Here is a 22114-nt window from a genome sequence, read left to right as displayed (position 1 = left end):
TAGATTGAAGATATGTAAAATGTACCAAAATGACCTTTAATCTTGTGGTCTTAAACATGCATGTGGAAAGTTGAAACTATAGAGTTTCCAAAAAAGGAAAGAGACATTCCTTTTGAAACGGACGAAGGGGGTGTTGGATTGGCTTTTTTAAAGTGACTTGTATGCTATAAGCTAAAAGCCATAAGTTTGGGACACCCAACTTTTGGCTTTTTGGCTCTTTTTTTTAAAAAAAAAAACTTTTCCAGCCCTAAAAAAAGTGTTTGTTTCCCAAACAATTCCAAAACTAAAAGGAGCTTAAAATCCAAAAGCCACTTAAATTAAGCCAATCCAAACACCCACTAAAAAGGAAAGAAGGTCAAACAAATTGAAACAGAGGGACTATGACAATTGTAAGACAACAAGCTCTAAAGGTCATCCTTTCTTTCTTATACTCCCCGGTCCATGACCCATCAAATAGCTTCACATAAATTGACATAGTGCAATTCATATAAAAAATCAAATAGTTCTTTTTCAGATGAACAAGTAAATGAGCTTTAAAGTATTCCAAATATATGTGTGTTCAAGAATATTAAATATTATCAGTTATAACTAGGTATTTTTACATACTTGTTTTTCCTTAAAAATATATTACCAAATACGAATTTAGTTTTCTAAAGGCAAAAAAGCATCCTTGAACTTATTTCGGATTTTTAGCTACAGACTTATACTGTGTCCATCCTATTACCCCTATACTTCTTAAAACAGAATAAATAAACACCTAAAACATGAGGACTCGTTTTGTATGAACGGGTAAAATTTACGCACCTGAAGTGTATATTTCTATTTTTCTTTTAAAGAAAAATTCTCCCTATCCCTTTTTTTCTTCTTTTCTTTTCTCTTATTCCATTTTCTTTCCTTTGCTTTTTCGTTCCCCTTTCTTTGAAGTCTCAATCTCACCAACGCCCTTTCTTCCATCAGTAAAAGGATGATAATGGCTTCAAAAATCCATGTGAGGAAACACCTTAAAAAATCCTATGGACACCTTTCTTCTCAAGGATACTGAAGTTTGGCCCATCTTTTTACTCCTTTGATTAGTTGCTTTCACTAATTAATCTCCAATGCGTTTTATACCTTGGGGTAGTGATGAGATTGAAGATTGAATTGGAAGTGATTTTTTAGGTGGGGATTTTCTCTAGATTTGGAATTTTTGTAGTGAGAGGAGAGTTGGAAAGTAATGGCCGTGGAAGCCAGCGGTGAAAGGGAGGAAGATGGTGGAGACCTCCAGACTGATTTGTGTGTTAACGGCTATGGTGGATTGCTGTGTTAAAAAGGTGGCTATGGTGGATGGCTGTGCTGATGATCATTTTGGGAGACAAAAAATGATTTTTTTTTTGGAACGATGAAATGGTCCAGGGAAGAGGAAAAACAAACGGGAGAAAAGAGGTGATAGCCAGTTGTGGTTCTCTGTCGGTAGTGTTGCTGTGACCAGTGACTATAGGCAGTGGTGATCAATTTCTTTTTTCAAACGGATGATTAAGTAAGACGAAACTTATTAGAACTAGCTACCATGAATTTAAAATATTCATCCAAAATAGGAGCAAAACAAATGATGCCCTGAACAGATACATCCTTTTGACAAGAAAACAATATAGTAAGTGGTGATTGACCGTCTGTTTGGAAAAACAAAATAAATAGGAAATGAAAGGAAAAAGGAAGAGAAAAAAATCCGTCAATTTAAAAAAATAATGATAATTAATTTAGTGTAAATAAATGTGATGTATCCAATTAAAAAATGAAATTTAGATGTACTAATCAGTTTTAAACTTATTTTGCACGTCACATGCTTATAAGAGTGAGCAAACTTTCTGCGCTACATCATCAATCAAGAGTGTATTTATTCTGTTTTTAAAATCTGAACTACACCAATAACAAAATCTAATAATGCACTCAGTTTTAACTTTTGTATAGAGCTGCTGTTGCCTTCAAAGCACTTAGAAATTTCTCTCTTTCCATATAGTCCACCATATTACTCTGCTGGGACGATTCCCCATTTGCTTTTGTTAGTGCTGCCTTCCAGGGGTGTTCCAGCTAATGTAAGATACTTTAAGATATAAAAGCTCATAAAAAATGTAATAGCTCCAAAAGCAATACATCTTTGGAAGACGAGAAAAAAAGAACGGAAGAGAAGAGTGTTAAAAGAATAATACATTTGATAGAGAAAACTAAAAGAATTTGAAAAGTCACCTTGTAATAATTACCGGCAATTCATTTTTTTTTTTTGAAACAGTTTCTAAATAATTACTGGCAATTCTTACCTCTCTCTTGAGAATTGACGAGTTATTTCCCACCTCAATTACACTCAATTCCATGTTGAGCAAGTAATTATTGGCCAGCCAAACACATCAGAATCTTCAGGGAAATGACTCCCCTGCCTATTTTCAAGGAAAGAAATAGAAGCTGCTAAGAAGTTCGCACACCATGCACAGATTCTGTGTTCTAAGATACTATGTTTTTTTTTTTTTTTTTTGGGGTATAATAAAAATAGATATGTGAATGTAATAGCTTATTATATGGACTGATTGATCTCATTGGAGTTGACTTTTTTTTTGTTTACAAATCATGTAGAACCTCCTTGGTTCCTCTATTTAAATGAAAACAATTATTTGCTGATCGGAAGAAAGGATCATTTTATTTTGCCAAATTCCAATGATGCCTTGGAAACCACAGTATGCTAACCCTGAAAAGACTAAAAAAGAAAAAGTAAAGGAGGTAAGAGAACAAGCATGGAAGATGATGGAGATGGGTAATTGATATGACATTCAAGCCTTATAGTAGTCATTACTTACTGGCACCCAAGGGTGTGGCCTAGTGGTTAATGAAGTGGTTTAGAACCTTGAGGTGTCAGTTCAAAACTCAACGGAGACAAAAAACACTAGGTGATTCTTCAGCCTTAGCCTTGGTGGACAGAGCTACTCGGTACTTGTTGCTGGTGGGAGGTGGAAAGTATTCCATGGAATTAGTCGAGGTGTGCGAAAGCTGGCCCAAACAACACAGCCATCAAAAAGTAAAGAATAAAAAGTAAATAAAAAATAGTCATTGCTTACTGAAATGATGTTTTAGTTATCAGTAAGTAATTCTGTTTCTCATTCCTAATTTGCACCATTTATGGGCAGAAACCAATATGATCTGATTATCTTGACTGTTGCTTCTTTCATGTCAATTTTGATTGCTATGACCTGTGGTTTGTGTTTTCTTTTAGAGCATAAAAATGTATAATCTTTCTTTTATCTTTTAGTCTGGATGTGTTGCAGTTCTAAATGGTCTGCTCATGCCCTTTGACTTGCAGAGGTTTTGAAGATTATATGGCTTCAGGAGTAGAATCAACTTACCAACAGCTATGCAGTGAGATCACTGCTGAATTTAATGATTGTTCAAAGCAGGTCAGTATGGTGGTGCATCGTGCAGATATTAATCCAGCTTCTAGTTTGTTTTGAAGGAGGGGGACAGGATTAGAGATCGGATCTACCTGTGTATTAACAGTTCACTCATACTGTAATCCATACTTAATTGGTTAATCCTGCCTATGAGAAACCCCTCCTTAATTGTTAGGTTCTTATCAAAAGAAGAAGACCCTCCATCCGGATAGGGATGAAAAGTTCATCTTTGACCCTTTCCCTCCTGATGACCCACACCAAGCGCTGCCACTCCCAACTAATATTTATAAATTTTCTTACTGCATATAATAGTTGTACATAGTCGAATTATTCAGAGGTAGACAACTTTAGCCTATGTTGCTCGGACTCTTTAAAAATATCGATGGGTGTGTGTCGGATACTTCAAAATAGTGTATTTTTGGATAATCCGGCACCTGTGCGAGAACATATTTGGAGGGTTCGAGCAACATAGACCTCAGCTACCATCCTACACTTAATGCATAAGCAAACATGAGGTGTAGTTTATCCATCTTATCCACGAGCTCCTTGATAGTACCAGTCATGATCCCTTCACTTTCATCATTCACTATACCTCAACTCTGCCAGTGGTGTTATAATCCTACTGTCTGCCGCCCATAACTGTGGTTTGGCTTATAGCTCTGAACAATGGCATCATGTTTGCAATTTCTGAGCAATTTTCATCACTCCAGGTCCTTGAGATGGAGTCTCAGTTTCTAACTGCCCATTGCTTCCGAGAAGATCTGTCTCTACTTTTGAGATCTGTTCAAAATCAAGAAAAGATGAAGCTGCAGCTGGTATTTCTGTCATTGAATTTGCAGTTATTTATTATAGATATTAGCTGTGAAATAGTATATGTTCTGTTTGACTTTTTGTTTCTGTGCATCAGTAGAACATGCCCAGTGTAATCCCACAGTGGGGTCTGGGGAGGGTAGTGTGTAGGCATACCTTACCCGAGGTAGAGAGGTTTTCGGAAGACCCTTGGCTCAAGTAATGCATATCAAAGCAAATTTAAAAGGAGAAAACAAAAGCAAGGAAGACATCACAAATAATGGGGGAATCATTCTAAAACATACAAAGAAAAGGAACAATAACATAACAAAATGAAATGATAACTGAAGCGCAATAAACATGTAGTGGCAGAAATTGAGTGACCAGGAACTTTGAGAGTTTCTGTGCATCAGTGGTCTTCTTAATGTAGTAAAAACATTGAGAAAGTACATAAAATGCCCCTCCTAAACTTGTCCTGAAAACTTAGTTACATAATTCGACTTCACAGGTGATTATTTACCCCCCTATTTTTTCGTCCGAAGTGAATTTAATACCCTTTTGAAAATGAAGATCCAATCTAATGAGGGGCAGTATGTTACACACACAGCCACGTCATATGCCACCTCAAACAACATACCCAGTGAAAATCCACTTAATTTTTTAATCACTCCATTTACACTTTTTTCCACTTCCACCATCTCCAAATTTCATATACTTCTGCCATTCCCTCTTCTCCCACGGACATTCTACCACTCCACGACTCCCTTTGCTTCAACTGTTACTCGACTACTTCATCTTCTCCTTTTATTTTATTTTTAATTTCCAATCACCATTATCCTGAGCTGCCAACATCAATATACACCTACAGCCATTGCCAACAACCTACAATATATTGTCCTAGTCTAATATTGTTTTCAAAACTATCAGAGTATCAGTAACATTTTTAATCACAGAAAACAGGAGAAAAAAGTGAGAAAAATAATCCAGCACACACCTAGATCGTTGAGATAAAGTGAATAAAATGAATCACCATCTTGTAGGAAAAAATGGTGCCGATGAGCACAAATCTTCCCAGGGGCCAGGCAATTGAAAAATTTCCCTTGATTTCTAATTTATTTTATTCCACTTTTTCCTTCTTCATTTTGTTTAATTAAGGGCTTGTTTGGAATGCCATATGGTAATTGGATTTCAGTGTAATTGGGTGTAATTACACAGTTTGACCAATTTGTTTGGGCATGCAATTACTTGGAAGGGAATTGGGTGTAATAGGGAGTGGATAATTGCACTCTCCAATTTTCAAGGGGGTTGAGAATTGAGTGCAATTGCATCATGTAACAACGAGGTTACTTTTAAATTTAATTCCCGTGTATTTTTATTTTTATTTCTTTTCTTCATAATTTATTTTTTCTATTAATTTAATTTAATTTTTTGTATTTTTACATTTAAAATTATTTTTAAGTTCTAAATGTATTTTTCTTTTATTTTCTTTCTTCTCATTCCCAACTTTTAGTCCTTGTGATTCCATTTTTTATTTGTTTTTTTTTTTTTTTTTTTTTGTGTAGCTACATTATTATTCTAGTTTTTGAAATTACATATATTATAAAGAATGAGTCATTAACACACTTGATATAGAATGAGGTGATGTTATTTAAGTAGAATTTTGTTGTGGAATGAGGTTATAGACTTATGCTTTCCCTTTCTTTTGGATTGTATTTACTTAAGTTCTATTGAAGCTTACTTTGTATTATGTTGAATTGGACATAAGAGTATTCATAATTATGTTAAACTTTCTTTTTTGGATTTTGAATTTAAGTTATATTTTTGAATTCAATTAATTTGTTTTATTACTATTTGATTTGTTATTTCAAAAATGAGGTCTTAGGTTCAAAACTCAGTGGATACAAATAAAATACTAGGTGATTCTTCCCATCTGCCCTAGCCTTGGTGGAGGTGGCAGGTATCTAATGGAATTAGTCGAGGTGTGCGAAATTTGGCCTAGACACCAAGTCATAATTTTTTTTAATTTTTTTTTTGTTATTTTAAAAAATAGTGTGATAGTTGAAACACAAGAAACAACATATGGCCAAAACTACAAGGGTACAACTAGCACTACTATTGACACTAATAATCCTAAACCTTTGCAAGGCAAGACAACACTCTATCTCGACTAACCTTCTATCCTAATACGCAACCTCCACTTCTTCCTATTTAGAGTCATGTCCTCAATATTATGAAGCTACGCCATATCCTGTCCAATCACCTCTCTCTAATACTTTTTTGGCCTACCTCTTCCCCTCCGCGTACCCCCAACATCCAACCTCTTGCACCTCCTTTTCACATGCCCAAATCATTTGTCTCGCTTCCCTCATCTTGTCTGCCACATAGGCCACTCTCAGTTTCTCTGGATAACCTCATTCCTAATCTTGTTGCTCTTAGTATGCCAACACATCCATCTCAACATCCTCATCTCCACAACATGCATCTTCTGGACATGTGACTTCTTGATTGGCCAACACTCCACCCTATACAACACAATCGATCTAATCACCACTTTTAGAACTTACCTTTAAGTTAAGTGGTACCTACTTATCGCACAAGACTTTAGAGGCAGGCCTCCATTGCATCCATGCCTCCCCAATGTGATTTGTGACATCATCGTCGATGTCCCCACTACCCTGCATTACCAACCTAAGATACTAAAAAATTTCTCTCTTTGTAATATTCTGTGTGGCAAGCCTCACTTCCACGTTTGCTTTATCCAACGCAACACTGAATTTACTCCAAATATTCCATCTTGGTCCTGCTCAACTTGAACCCTTTGGACTCCAGAGTTGTCTCCAAACCTCCAACCTAGTATTAGCTCTGTCCCGTGTCTCATCAATCGGTGCTATGGCATTGGCAAATAACATACACCATGGAACCTCCTCATGAATAGACCGCGTTAACTCATCCATCACCAAGGCAAAGAGGAGAGCTAAGAACTGATCCCTGGGGCAGCCCCATCTCAACCGGAAAGTACTCTGAGTTTCCTCACACCATTCTAACTCGAGTCTTAACTTCATTTCAGATGTCCTTTATCGTCCTAATCTAAACCATCTAAACACCTCGTGCCTCAAGAACCTCTAGAGGATATCCCTTGGGACTTTGTCATAGACTTTTTCAAGGTAACTGAACACCATATGTAGGTCTCTCTTTCTTTCCCTATATTTCTCCACTAGTCTCCGCACAAGATGAATGCTTCAGCAGTCGATTGTCTCAGCATGAATCCAAGTTGATTCTTGTTAATGGACACCCCTCTCCTCACAGTCTTCTCCACGACTCTCTCCCAAACCTTCATAGTGTGACTTAACAATTTTATACCCCTATAATTGTTACAATTTTGGATATCACTTGTACAATGGAACCATTGTACTACATCTCTATTTGTCAGGCATTTTTGCGGTCTTAAAAATTGCATTAAACAACCCAGTTAACCACTTCATACCTGGCTTCTCTGTGCACTATAAAAATTCCACCGAAATCCCATCAGGTTTGGTCGCTCTTCCTCTATTCATCCTACTAATAGCATGTATAACCTCCTTAACCCTAAAATACCTATATTGCCCGAAGTCTTTCAAAGTACGCCAACTCACCCAATACAATGTTTTTGTTCCCTTCTCCTTTCAGGAGTTTGTGGAAGTAAGCTTGTCATCTTTACTAAATGGAGGTTTCTTCCACCAACACCTTGCCTTCCTCATCCTTATGCACTTCACTTGATCGAAGTCGGAGCCTTTGTCCCCTAGCTTGACTACGTTGTAATTACTAGGATGTGTAATTACTACCCTAGTAAATATGCCAATTCTAATTATCTAGTGGCTTTCCAAATAGACCCTAATACTAAATTCACCAACAAATTTCTCTACGAAAACATAGTGTAAGGAGGAGGATAATATATTTTGACCAATAATTTATCACCTATTGTTCCTCAATATTATGTTCCCGAAAACTACATTAACTATGGTGAAAGAGAATGTAATATATCTCTGAGTGAAGGTAGAATTGAAATTAATAGTGGTATTAAGGGAGTGGAGAAAGAAAGATATGTTTGTCTGTTTAGGGAAGAAAGGTGATTGGGAAGAAGACAAACAAGAAAGAAGAATAAAGAACAAAATAAAAAAATGGAAAAAGAATTAAAAAAACCTAAAATGAAATATGTTATAAAAACTAATTAAATACAGTTACTTTTTTTTAAAAAAAACAATAAGAAGATGACAAGTATATGAGTTTGGCTGCTTTTGGTATTTTCTCTTCTCACGCGATTTAAGACAAATGATAGCACATCTTTTTCCAGAACACCTGTTAGGGGGTATTAAATTCACTTTGGACAAAAATAGGGGGTTCTTAATAATCACCCGTAAAGTTGGATTGTGTAACTAAGTATTCGAAACAACTTTTATTACATGCTTAATGCTCAAAAGGTTTACATGTCAGATCTTGAATTATTTTGCCATGCATGACTGCATGGCTTAACCCAGTGGCGGAGCCATAACTTTTAATAAGGGGGTTCAAAATCTGAGAAGTAAACACATGAACTAGTGGAAGGGGGTTCGATATCTATTATACATACCTAAAAAATAATTTTAACCATGTATAAATAGTAATATTTTTCGCCGAGGGGGTCCAAACCCCCTCATTATATGCTGCCTCCTCCCCTTGCTTAACCCTCAATTTCTTTTTATGCTCGTGTTGGTACATTTGTTGCTTATTTGGTTCGAATAGCTTGTTTAGGTTTCATGACCAGTGATTAATATCCATATATTTAAAGCATTTGTTTGATATGAGAAAGACTGGTCCCATTTAATTTTTTTTAGTCATAACGTTGGTGGACTTGTTTATTATCTATCCCAGTAAAAAGGTGATGGAGATGAAAAGCTTATGACCACCTACAAAAGTTAGCATTTGATAATTGGAAGCAATTCTTGAGTACTCCATTTTAAATTAAATTGTAGTTCGAGGATCTGTCTGAAACATATTGCCAGAGTGCTTACCTTTGCAATTGGATGATGGTAAGGCAAATATCTTAAACTAAAGTTGGCAGGGAGACTGATAAATGGAATAGGCTGGTACAGACAGGCCTGATTCCAAACAGGAAAGGAACATGTACTGTATTTCAAGGGCTTTATAAAAGTTGAAGTGTATTTCAAGGATAAGAGATTACGATAAGGGGATAGTTGTTAACGTTATTAAAATAGGGGTGGGGTGGGGGTGAGGATATTTATCGAACAAGTTCTGGCTCTTCTTGTTACTGGACAGAATATGGTTTGGATACTCTTGCATTCCCTTCACCCCTAAAACCCCAAATTTGTTGCATTTCAATAAATTCATGCTGATGAAAACAAAAACAGTTAGGGTGAAACCTCATTATTCTCCTTTTGTGTGTGTGCGTGCACATCATTGTTTAAGTCATCTAAAGGTTTCATAATAGTGTGATGGATTTCTCTGAAGATAATTTCTTTTTGATAACCGAGAAATCCATTAGTGACCCGCCCGTTGGACCAATCACAACCTTTTAAACTCAGTGGATAACCCCTCTACCCTTCTCCACTTAAATACCGGGCTTCGCTTTGCATGGTGTGTGGCTTGATCCTGCGACCTAAGCCACAAATCCTCCACCTTTTGCCACTCAAGCTAGGCCTTGGGGGCCTGGAGATCATTTATTTGTATGACTTATTTTCTTGATATCGCACATCACAGTATTTAAAGAATATCACAGTACCTCATTCAGTTCAAATGTCAATCAGGACTTGACTTCCAATCTGTAAATGTGGTCCAGACTAAGAGAATGTTTGGATTGTCTTATTTTAAATGCTTTTAAGCCAAAATAGCTTTTAAGCACTTTTGTAGTGCTTAGGTTAAATTTGAAAAAGTGCTTATATGAACCGGGTTATAAGTTAAAATGATAAATATAAGCCAAAAGTCCTAAGTTAGAATTTCTAACTTATGGCTTTTGGCTTATAAGTCAAAAATCAAAAGCCAACCCAAACAGGCACTAAGCTTCTATGCCGCAACTTCAACTTAATTTTAACAACTTTATTCATTAGCCTTACATTGTTACCTTTCTTACATAGCTACCTTTCATAATCCTGAGAAAATTACTCTACAATTCCCTCTATCCCAAAACTTGTAATGGACATTTTTTTTCATACTTGAACTCACATCATAATTTTGTTCTCAACAAGAAAATTTGGTATATGTTTGTGGATTATCTACTAAAGAGAAGTTTGAGCGAAACTAACTGTGATTTAACTGTTTAGACTGTGTGCATTTTAAGTTACATTATCCGTAGAGGTTGGAGTTTGGAAAATAGCATAACATTAGCCTGTGCTAGTTTTGTTGATGTTTGAAAAAGTTTCATTCATAAGTGTTGTAATACCAGATAAGAAACATGTTATTTTTGTAATCAAATACCGAATAGAAAACGTGTTATATTTGTAATCAAATACCGAATAGAAAACGTATTGTATCTGTAATCATATTACAAATTAGGAGTTCGAGAGAAAATAGCCGAGATATAATTGCGCTTAGACTATATATCTTAAGTTACTTTCTTTGTAGAGGTTGGAGTTTAGAAAATAACATAACACATCAGCTGTGCTTGTTTCTTTGATGTTCGAAATTTTCACCGTCTTAACTGTTGTATTTGTAATCAAATACCAAATTAAAGGAAGTTGTATATCTGTAATCATAGTTGTACAATTAGGCGACAAACTTGAATGAGAGCTTTCTCTTCTTGTAAATGCTTTGCATCACTGAGTTTGCTCAGTTACAGGGATTCGATTTTTTTTGGTAATCAATTTTTAGTAGCCTAGCTCTGACCAAAGCAAAAAGTTTCAGAAAGTTATCCAGAAAATTTTAAAAAATATTTTCCAGAAAATAAAGCCGAAGCTAATGGTAGCTTCAATTAATAAGCATGATGAGAATGATAATAGATGTGTTGTTAAGAACGTTATAATGGCGGTAATGCACATACATTTAGACTTCTAAGAACTACTATGTTTATTTTCTATGGCGGTGTTTGGCTGGACACGACTTTAAGAAAGAAAGACTGACTTGTGATAGATTACCTAAAATATATGACAACGAAAAGTACCCTTAAGGATCTAATGATCTTAAACTTGTGTCACACTTCCGTTAGGAGGATCACTTTAAGAGGAAAATGGAGCTGTAATAGTTTGTGTTTCTAAATGTAGAAAGGTGTCGATCTCTTAAGCAACAAACTAAAAAAGGGAAGAGTTCTATATAAATCTGAACGTGGGAACTGGGTATAATTTTAATCTTCTCCAGAATCCATGCCCAAACTATCTTCCCATGATTAACTTCCCTCTTCTTATGTATCCTAGTTTCAAGAATTAGTCCAAATATTTGATGTTCAGAGTGCTGCTATGTATGTTGTCTATGTACGTGAGACACATGGCAAGCTTCCATTTCTTTTTATGACTTTGCTTGATGTTTTGTCACAATTTGTCTGGCAGACCGCCACAATACAAGTCTTGAAAAGAGCTGGCCGCCCCTCGGAGCGTCTGGTGAGTCATGAAAATTGTAGATTTAGTAAGCCAACTGGACATGAATGCGTGCATATCCAGAAGATAACCGAAGCTTCAGGCACTGAAGAAGCAGAAGCTGATGCAGAATTTGATAATGCTCTCAAGGAGGCTATCAATGGTGTTCAAGATGCAGTGACGGCAATAAATGAACATTTGGAAGAAGTTAGGTATGAGATTGCAGCACTTGAAGACTAAAGATGTAGTCGGTTGACTTTGCCTTTTAAGTTGTTAAAGGCACAATGCTATGAAAAGTCACCCCGTAATTCCATGGCAATCAAGACGTTGTTCATCATAACGGTTCCATTCGTATAGGCGGCAAACATTTTATTCTTGATGGTGGCACAGGGAGGTGATATATGTATAGCATTGAGAAGTCTATTTGAGCTCTTAAATTAAGCTTTCAAAATTTGGTGCTCAATTTTATCATAAGGAACCTAGGCATTGTTAAGCTAATTTGTCTTGAGCTTTTATGTCACTGTATAGTAAGAGATAAATATGTCAAGTTCCATGCCATTGATGAAAGAAGAGAAAATGGCGGAAAGCTCACTAACCGACTCAGATATTTGCACAAGTAGGAACGGTATTTTATTTTGTTGAATGACAAGTGCTATATAAGCTAACTTCCACCTAACCACAATAGTCAGTAGAGTCTAAAACTAACTCTAACAGCTTAGCACTTAACAATAATTAACCAACTAACAAGTTTAAGTAGTTAGTCTGCATTTATCTCAAGCTAGGCACATTGAGAATATTTTTCAGTCCTAGCTTGGACAAAAAATGCGTGTGTTGGTGAGTGTCTGCTAGTAGGCAAGTAGAGGACAAATATGATGGAACTAGTAGACTGCTGAGTCTTATCTCGGATAAAATGACAATCAATATCTATATGAAATGGATGATTAGCAGCAATTGCAGTTCTGCATAGCAGACTTGCTATGACAATTCACAAGGACAAACAAATAATTCTTTGAACTCACCAACTCTAGGTGCTAAGCTCCTATTAATCCTCTGTTGAGCTCCTTGATATAGTTACCTCCTTATATTTTCAAGAAATCAAAGAATCACCAAACTTGACCAAATATCCTGTTAGACATCTTTTGGTGTTGGGGAACAAGTTGTTTAGAGTAAATACCCAATCTAATACAAGCTTCCATGTGTGAAACCTTGGGATGTTGCATCAATTGACTAAGACACTGAACAACAAAGCTGATATCAGGTCTAATCACTGTTAAGTATAACAATCTCCCTATAAGTTTTTAATATTGTCACGACCCAAAGTACATCCAGTCGTAACATGGCATTTAGGACCTCGAGAGACCCAATACAAGCCACTTAGCATACACATACAAGATAATAGAATCTTAAAGAGTTCAAAAGACATATTTGAATCATAAAGAGTTCCATCAAAAATAGAAGTCTAACATAAGTCTCAAAGCCACTTTCCACTATTGGAAATTGATTGAGACCTAACCCATACATCACAATATGAAAAGAAAAGATTTGAAAGCAATAAAGAATCTTGGTCCTCGGAACATGAGGACTCACCAATCTTCAATGTCTATATGGGATCACTGGTCACGAGTGTGCGGAATGGAAGCGTCGGACCCAACATTAGTGAAACAATGTAGGCACAAGTATGCATTAGTACATGGAATGTACTAAGTATGATAACAATGCATAAAGAGTTATGAAATCTTGCTAAAAGGGACTTTATATGACATGCAATGATCAAGCTAAATCATAAAATAACATGTTAGAAGACATAAGTCGAAATCATGGTCAATGCATGCTAAACATCTTTAAAACACATTTGAGATACTTCTAGAAGTAACCTTAGTTCATTCTTGTGGGAAGTTTGCCATTAACTGACATAGACCATGTGAGCTATAACATGGAATCTAGTGTCTATTCCACATCGAAAAGAATGTCTATTCCACATCGAAAAGAGATGTCCTTACTTGCCAAGGTAAGAACCATAAACTTCTAGCTTAGGTGGATCCACTAGCTTTACTCTATCTAAGACAACCTATGGTGACACATAGTTATGTGATAGGGAGATTGCTACTAGAAACCCAACCTCAACTATGGGAGAACTTCCATCTTGATATCCTCTCGGTGCTAATTAAGCAAAAATCCCACGGAATAGTCATTAATCTTAACTTATCTTATTATCCATGGAAGGGCACATGAAGTAGCCAATCAAAGCTAGAATTCATTAGAGCCAATCCTAGGTGAGAAAACCTTTCAACCTTATGAATCATTTATGTGAGCAAATCCTTTCACAATAACTTCATATGTGAGAAATCCTTTCACAACAACAATTCATAAAGAAACATGCATATCTTCATAAATTCATCTTTCATATTTCAAAAGCTTCATCATATAATCAAAATCCAGAAAATTATGGATCATGCATGGGTTCAATTGCATTGAACTTAAAAACATGTAGTTATCTCAATTCATGCATAAAAATACATAAAACAATCAATTGGATCATAATTGAGAGCAACCCATGAAATTGAATAAAATCCTAATTTCAATTGGAGAACTCTAACTTGTAATATTGGAGAATTTAGGAACCTTATGGAGGAAAGAACTCCACAGGTGAATACTATCATACCTTGATGTCAAAAACCCCCAATCAATGGTAAATTTGGAGACTTGATCCTGAAACCCTAGACTAGTTTATCAAACATATCAAACCTATTTAAGAATGACAAGAAGGTACATCTATTAATTGCCTGTGTAGACTTTGGCCTATTCAAGAATGACAAGAAACAACATGCACTAATTAGTTTTTGTACATTCCGGGTTACCTAAAATGTTAACAATAACATACTTTTTGCAGTCTTCCAACTGGGATCTTTGAAGAGTAGGATGTAAACAGATCTTACCTTTACCTTCGTAAGTCAGAGACTGAAAAACTCTCGATTCAAAAGAAAAGTACCAAGGATACAAAAGAAATGCAACAATAAGAGGTTACCTAAATGTTACTGATGGTAATCGTCCATAAAATACAAAAAGTTAAATACATTCATGTATAGTTGGCTCATCACTTCGTTTGAGTTGGGTGTTGGTCTACAACCATTGCAGGAGGAATCAGTACTAAGTAATCATGAAAAGGAAATTGAACAGTTAGAGCAACAACAAAATACATGTTTTATCGCAAATACTTCTTAACTAAATCAATCTACAAAGAAAATAAAAACAACACTCAGCTGCAAAATTCTCTTTTGTATTCAGATTGCATAACGACAATCACAAGAAGCTCAGCTCAAAAACATAAAAAATTGAATTGTATCGCAACTTCAAGAAACATGAGAAATTGTAGCTATAACTTATAGAACAACCTTGAATTCCTTAAATACCTACAAAAATAACCTATTATATTCAAGAAACTCGCCTTGAAACTATATACTCAAGTGAAATCCCCACTAACCACATAACTGAAAAGTAGCAATAAGATGATTTTCAGTTCACTCGAGTAGCCAACATGGTCTATAGATATGATTGCACAAGTGTATAAACAAATTCGTAACAATGAACATGATTTAATTTTCTGACTGTTCTTCCCTCATTTCAAACAAATCATACTAATTACTCCCAAACGCCAAAAAAATAATAATCAAACCATTTAAAGACAAAAGCATAAAGCACCTGTAACAATTAGCAAAGTTCATAAAAAAAATTCAATTACAATACTTAGAAACCAGTAGAACACGAATTGAAAATATTGATTCTTAATTTCAGCTTCAATTCTACAAAATTTGAAACAAGTAGAAATAGGAATTACTTAACAAATCATATATATAAATATATCAAAATATATTAAAAACTCGAAGAAATTTAACTCGAAGCTCCAATTCTCCTTCAGAAATTCATACTAAGAACAATTCTTCTTTCACACACACATACACTATCATAGAAGGTTGTGAACGTGTGAAAATTTCAGAAATTTCTCAAACTTGTGAGAAATACCAAAATCCTACCTGAAACGAAGTTGATGAAGCAAGATCTTCTTGCTCTGAAGCAAACTAGTAATGGATGACCCACTTCTCAATGGACTCTTCGTTCAAGACCTTTCGACGATAACCCACACACCACCTCTTCCTTATATGCCGAGAAGAAACCTTGGTTTCTTTCCATTTCCTGAAAAAATCAAAATCCCAAAATATTTTTCAACCAAACAAATAGCTTAAGGGTTAGCATGAATGAAATTTCTAGGTCATAAATTGCATAATCACATAAGAGAGTAGAATCTAGAAAGGGCACTTAGCTGAAGAGATGGAGCAAAATTCTTTAAGAATGAAATTTAGGTCTCTATTTCTATTTTTTTCTAGTAATTACTCCTGAATATCGACAATGTCTTCCAATAATAGCATTACAATCAAAATGGTATATCATAACACACCCCTTAAACCCTATTATCAAGAACCCTAATCCCCTTTTCCAAACCAAAACACATCAATACCCAAAAAAGAAAAAAAAACTAATCAGATCTCGTCTTCATGAAGAAGCATATTGGGAATGCCTTTACTGAAAGGAAATTTCCGGCCAGTCTCGGACAAACCAAGGCACCCTCTTCAAGATGAAGCTCAAGAAGGGCATGATGAAACTTCTGAACAAAATCATCTAAGTCGAACAGAGCAACATCAATATTTCAGGCAGTTCGGCGTAACCCATGGTTCTAGAAGCTTCCGCTAGTTCCTTCCATTCAACCTTAAGGAACATGTTCTTGAGAAAATCAATATTAAAATCAACCTCCTTCTCTACCCATTTCACAACCTTGATCTTCAACAGAAATCCATTCGCGACTTCCTTGATGTTTGATGATAATATATTGTGAGTTAGCAGCCTCTTTTGGAAGTTGGAAAAAATTTGCTAATGCGAGGAACTTCTGATTTTATAGGCCTTGGACGGCGCCAGAGAAATTGTATTTTCAGTCGTTTACGGAGGAATCTTATAATTTTAGCCAAAAATGATACTATATCCCATAGTAGTCTTATTTTTTAGAAATCGGGGGAAAATTATATGGGAGGGACTCTTATTGCAATTTTTTTTATGAGAATTAATACGACACACTTATAAAGTGTTGTTTTTTGACTTATAAATATAGCACAATTTAAAGTGTGACTATATATATAAATAAGTGTTGACAATTGTTCTATGATTTGGCAACGCTTATTAAGTGTAGCGTATAACTTTAAAAAGCACACTTTCAAAGTGTTGCCAATATTTTTGTCGCCAAAAGCTGGATATAAAGGTCACACTTTAAAAGTGTGCTCTTAGATACTTTTTGCAACACTTTTTAAGCATTCTCTAGAATTAGTGTTGCCATAGGCCAAATTTGTTGTAGTGAGAATAGTCAATCCTAGGTGAGAAAACCTTTCAACCTTATGAATCATTTATGTAAGAAAATCCTTTCACAATAACTTCATATGTGAGAAATCCTTTCACAACAACAATTCATAAAGAAACATGCATATCTTCATAAATTCATCTTTCATATTTCAAAAGCTTCATCATATGATCAAAATCCAGAAAATTATGGATCATGCATGGGTTCAATTGAATTGAAGTTAAAAACATGTAGTTATCTCAATTCATGCATAAAAATACATAAAACAATCAATTGGATCATAATTGAGAGCAACCCATGAGATTTTTATTAAAACCCTAATTTCAATTGGAGAACTCTACCTTGTAATATTGGAGAATTTAGGAACCGTACGGAGGAAAGAACTCCATAGGTGAATACTATCATATCTTGATGTCAAAAACCCCCAATCAATGGTGAATTTGGAGACTTGATCCTGAAATCTTTGACTTCTTCTTCAACCTTTAGAGAGAGAAATTTTGGGGGAAGAACTTGGTCAACTTTTGGGATTTTAGGAGAATGAGTTCAATTAGGTAATTTGGGGGTTAAAAACGTTTATATAGGGCCTAGGGTAGAAGGTAAAACGACATAGTATTGAGTTAAATCAATTATGAAATTACCCAAAAGCCCTTAAAATAAAATTGCCGAACCTTCACTGATGGTTCAGACCTACAGTCTGTAGGTCCTTCTACGGATCGTCCTGGTCAACCGTAGGTGGGGTTCAGGGACTTGTTTTTAGACCTTCAAAACTAAGCGGCCCATGTACGGTTGATAGGTCTACCTACAGACCGTACATGGCCACCGTAGGTCCTAAAAACTTCCAAAAAATTTACTTCTTTTTTCCTTGTCACCTCTGCATGCCACCTACGACCCACAAGTGCTGTTACCAACCGTAGGTCACACCTAAAACCCAGAAACTGCATTTTCTATTCTTCTAAAATCTGAGGTGTTACAAATATCTCCATGGATCGGGCAAATATCATATCATAATTATCACCAATATGTTTATCAAATCCAACAATGATGTACTTGAGAGTAAGCTCCATGGGAGATTGATGTTTGCATAATCAAGACACAACTTCCGATGCAAGTTTCTACGATCGTACAATAGTTTAGTAACCCAACCAAGGGTTGGGGTCGAGTCCCAAGGGAGTGGGCGTGAGAATTAGTGGTTAATGACGAAAGTGCTAAAGCTGTTTGTAGCTAAAGACTTTGGCGAATGAAAACATCACAAATTAAAAAGGGTGACTCAAGCGTCAAATATGAAATGGGGGTTTGTAAGCAAGAAACAACCAAAACAGTGAGAATAAGGAAAATACAAGTATGGAGACGAGATTCTTAGGATGTGATAAGAATATGGGATAGACTAAAATCATTGGGTACATGCTTTTGATATTAAATTCATTCAGTATTTGTGACTAGGCTAGACTTTAAGGGGGTTAAGCTCTCTCTCGAGCAACTTACCCCGTTTCAAATGCGTTCCTCTCGGACACCCACTTGCTGCATGAAGAACAAACTCCACCTTAACCCACTCACTCTCTCGAGCTGAGTGTGTGGACATGGAACTAGGGTTCACTCTCTCGAGCTAAACCTCATATCGACCCACTCACACTGGCCATCAATTTAGTGGTCTTAGTTTTACGACTTCTCTCTCTCGCAAGTCGAAAACACATAAATAAACTTGTATTTGCAACTACAAATTCACTAAATTCATCCACAATCACTAAACAAAATCACATTTAAACTACAAATAGACTATCAGTAAGCAAGACCCAATAACTAATCTAACCCATATTCACAAAATCACACCGCAAGAATTGGCGTTTTAGCTACGCATGTAAAAGAGATAAAGACGTATACCAATATCAGTTTCCATCAATGGGTATGCAAGATTAAGTCTTCAAACAAGCCAAGAGTGGAGAACCCAAGAGACCCAAGTCCAATTCCTTGAATTTGAAACCCTTTGAAAGTTCCAAGTTCTTCAAAACCCTCTCCAACACTTAGAGAGAATGTTAGCAAAACTCTGTCTCAAACTTAATAATTTAAAAACTAGATAAAATAAGGTAACATTCTCCCCTAAGAATAAAACTGAACTAGTATTTATAGATTTCAGAAAATATGCTCTGAAGGATCTTTCAGCGATGTTAGTGGGTATCACTGATGCATTCGGCGATCCGCCCTTTGGTCTACTTCGTCGTCTTTCATCATTTGCCTTCAACATCTTTGTGTCCTAGATAATTGGGTGATGTAGTACTACTTCGCGGAGTCGCTTGGTGATACGCCGACTGCTTCTTTCATCGCCGATTTGCTCCTTTCCTTCAGGGCTCAGCACACTGGAACAAAAGGCGAATATTCGATCTATTGGCGATTCGCCGAATGGGTTCAGCGATTTGCAGATCTTCATTTCTTCATTCTTTTAGCTTCTTTTGCTCCTTTTTGCTCGATAGTGTCCATGCTTTCCCTCAAACTTCAAATACCTGAAACTTAAAAGGTTTTCATCAGATATCGAGATAAAACATGCATTTGAGGACACTAATTTCATCTAAATATAGCCTTAAATGAGTCTAAATCGTGGACTCATCAACACGCCCAACTTAAAATTTTGCTTGTCCTTAAGCAAACTCAAGTTTAGTCGTTCAAAAAAGATGTCTTGAACAGTGTTACAGAAGACTCGATCATGAGTGCACACAACAAGACTCAATTTACTTATACAAAGATCAATTGTGCACTCAAAGATTCAAGTAGTGACTCACCAATATCAGAGAATCTCATGCTTATAATACTTGCCTCAAATGCAAGTTCAAGCTCAACTAAAGTGTTTGAATGCCCTCACAGAAAGAATGATTCCATAATCGCTCATAATGACTTAATCATCTAAAATTCAGGAATCAGATGCAACACTCACACTCACAAAGATGAAAACAATGCATGCTTTCACCCATAGGTTTGCCCGTATTTTCCAATTGACATTTGTTTCAGCTTTCTCAAGATCAAAAAGGTCTTTTCAAGGCTTGTAATGGGGCTGAGTGCAGAGGTATGGTCATTTAGGCTTAGTGGCTTTCATCCTCATGAATTGTGGTGCTCACAACACTTCCTTCCCTTTTCCTTCATCATTTTCTTTAGTGCTCATAAGTCATCCTCATTCACTTTCCCATAGTGTGTTGGAAACCTCCTTTTCTTTTGCACTTTATTCTCAACTTTCTTTTTCATTCTTTTCTTTTCTTTTTCTCTTTTTCTCTTTTCTTTTTATATGGAGGAGTTCCATTTTTCTCAACACCATGGGTTAGCGGTGATTTCCTTTGCACTTCTTGATTTTCCCTTTTCTTCTCACCACACCCCCAACTTAGGCTTTTGGCCTAAGTTGGCTATTTATTAAACCACAAATCAAGAGGATTAACGGTAATGGATTAAAAAAGGTCTAATTTTTATCAAGTTTCTTCCAAAGAAGGTTAAGGTTCAAGGGGTGTTCAAGAGAGGTTCACACACTCACAAGGTAGGCCACATAAGCGGTATATGTCAAATTGGCTCACACTCTTCAAAGTTACCTAAGATCATGTCAAGAGAAAGCTTTACTAAGTCGATCGGACCAACGGGGAAAATTCTAGGATCTATCATGCATGTTTCAAAGTAAGCTCATCACACTAGGCATCGATACTATAGTCAAACAAAACTCCACACTTTCCCTAGTGTACAATGGTCATTACAAGAAACTTGATTCGATACCAGGCTAGTTAAAACGAGATGCAAAGAGTTCACATATTGTCTATGCAACTTCATTTGGCCTCATCGTAGCTGCGCATTCATGTTCATTTGATTTAGAGCACTATTCAAGTCATCGATATTGATCGGGATTGAGACTTAAATTTTGCAAAAGAACAGCCACACTCATCGCACAAGAGGTGGCAAAAATTTTCGGACGGGTTAAAATCATTTTGCAATAAAATAAATAAAAGGAGCCATAAGCTCAATCATCCACAGAAACAGATAAAACACAGTTTTAAAACAGAACAACCCAACTATATACACAAAACACAACTATCAACACAAAACGTGTGGGCCTCACCCCACCACAATTTAAAAGTATTTGTCCTCAAATGCATATAAAAGTATCCAAAAGTAAAAATATAATAAGACAGAGAGGGAGGTAAATAAAGGTCCTCTCTATGCAGTCTCTCTCTGTTAGGGTATCGGTGGCTGGTGTAGCAGTCTGTATATGGGCATCAGTGCCCGGAGTAGCCTCAGACGGAATAGCAATGCCAAATCCACTAGGAGCTGCTGTGGACGTCCCAGTCGGCAATGTCTGGATCACCGGCTGCACAACCGTCTCTATAAGATCTGGCAAGTCTCTAAATATGCCCTTATCTCTGCTCTCCTCAGCATGTACTGATATCAAATCCTCGTCGGTCTCTGCATTCGACTCTGCATGTGTTGCGCCATCCCCTTACACATCTCTGGTAGTCTCAGGAACATCCTTATAGATGCCCTCTCTATTAGGGAAGTGAAGTCAGTAGACTTAAGATAGTCTACGTCCTTCCTCAAACTTGCAATCTCGACTTTTAAAGCCGTCACCTCAGAGGCCTCCCCCTGTCTGCTCTCACAAGCAATGACTTGCACTGTCAAGGCATCAACAGAACTCTGAAGGAGGGTAAGTGTTGCTAGTATGGCACTGTCAATCATCCCCGGGATGGATCTCTCCAATCAGGTAGCTCTTACATCAGCTGAATAGGCCAACTGCCCTATCTTCAGGATCATGGCCTGAGTAATCCTGGTAGGCTGGGAGGATGAGGAAGCACCTGGAGCCTGTGAGGAAGAGGAAGAAGGAGCGGGTATACCTGAGGGCGCATAGGTCGGATTAGGCGAAGGTGCCTCTGCTGGTAATGAGTGACATTAACCTCTGAAGAAGTGTCTGCTAGAGCTGCTCTCCTCCAGTTAGCCTTCTATCGAGTGAACTTGGC

At 36.4% G+C, this 22114-nt stretch overlaps 1 protein-coding gene and 1 pseudogene across 1 annotated transcript; one reads left to right on the top strand and one right to left on the bottom strand.

Moving 5' to 3' along the window:
- Window positions 1–3281: 3281 nt before the first annotated feature.
- LOC125839170 (uncharacterized) lies at window positions 3282–12317 on the top strand. The gene is made up of 3 exons (XM_049518140.1): window positions 3282–3419; window positions 4124–4228; window positions 11714–12317. The coding sequence occupies exons 1-3, from the start codon at window positions 3297–3299 to the stop codon at window positions 11978–11980; spliced, it is 495 nt and encodes a 164-aa protein (XP_049374097.1). The 5' UTR covers window positions 3282–3296; the 3' UTR covers window positions 11981–12317.
- A 3840-nt stretch (window positions 12318–16157) lies between these two features.
- LOC125839165 (multifunctional methyltransferase subunit TRM112 homolog A-like) lies at window positions 16158–21836 on the bottom strand (annotated as a pseudogene).
- Window positions 21837–22114: the final 278 nt, after the last annotated feature.

The sequence above is a fragment of the Solanum verrucosum genome, unplaced genomic scaffold, assembly GCF_900185275.1.
Source record: "Solanum verrucosum unplaced genomic scaffold, falcon-dt-bn FXZP01000167.1, whole genome shotgun sequence".
Lineage (NCBI taxonomy): Eukaryota > Viridiplantae > Streptophyta > Magnoliopsida > Solanales > Solanaceae > Solanum > Solanum verrucosum.
This window is presented reverse-complemented; position numbering and strand designations above follow the sequence as displayed.

What these genes read in the sequence shown, in the direction of transcription:
- LOC125839170 (XM_049518140.1), top strand. Translation starts at nt 3,297, where the DNA reads ATGGTCTGCTCATGCCCTTTGACTTGCAGAGGTTTTGAAGATTATATG. An exon ending in TTAATGATTGTTCAAAGCAG is followed by an intron (nt 3,420 to 4,123) that starts GTCAGTATGGTG and finishes TCATCACTCCAG; the next exon opens with GTCCTTGAGATGGAGTCTCA. An exon ending in AAAAGATGAAGCTGCAGCTG is followed by an intron (nt 4,229 to 11,713) that starts GTATTTCTGTCA and finishes TTTGTCTGGCAG; the next exon opens with ACCGCCACAATACAAGTCTT.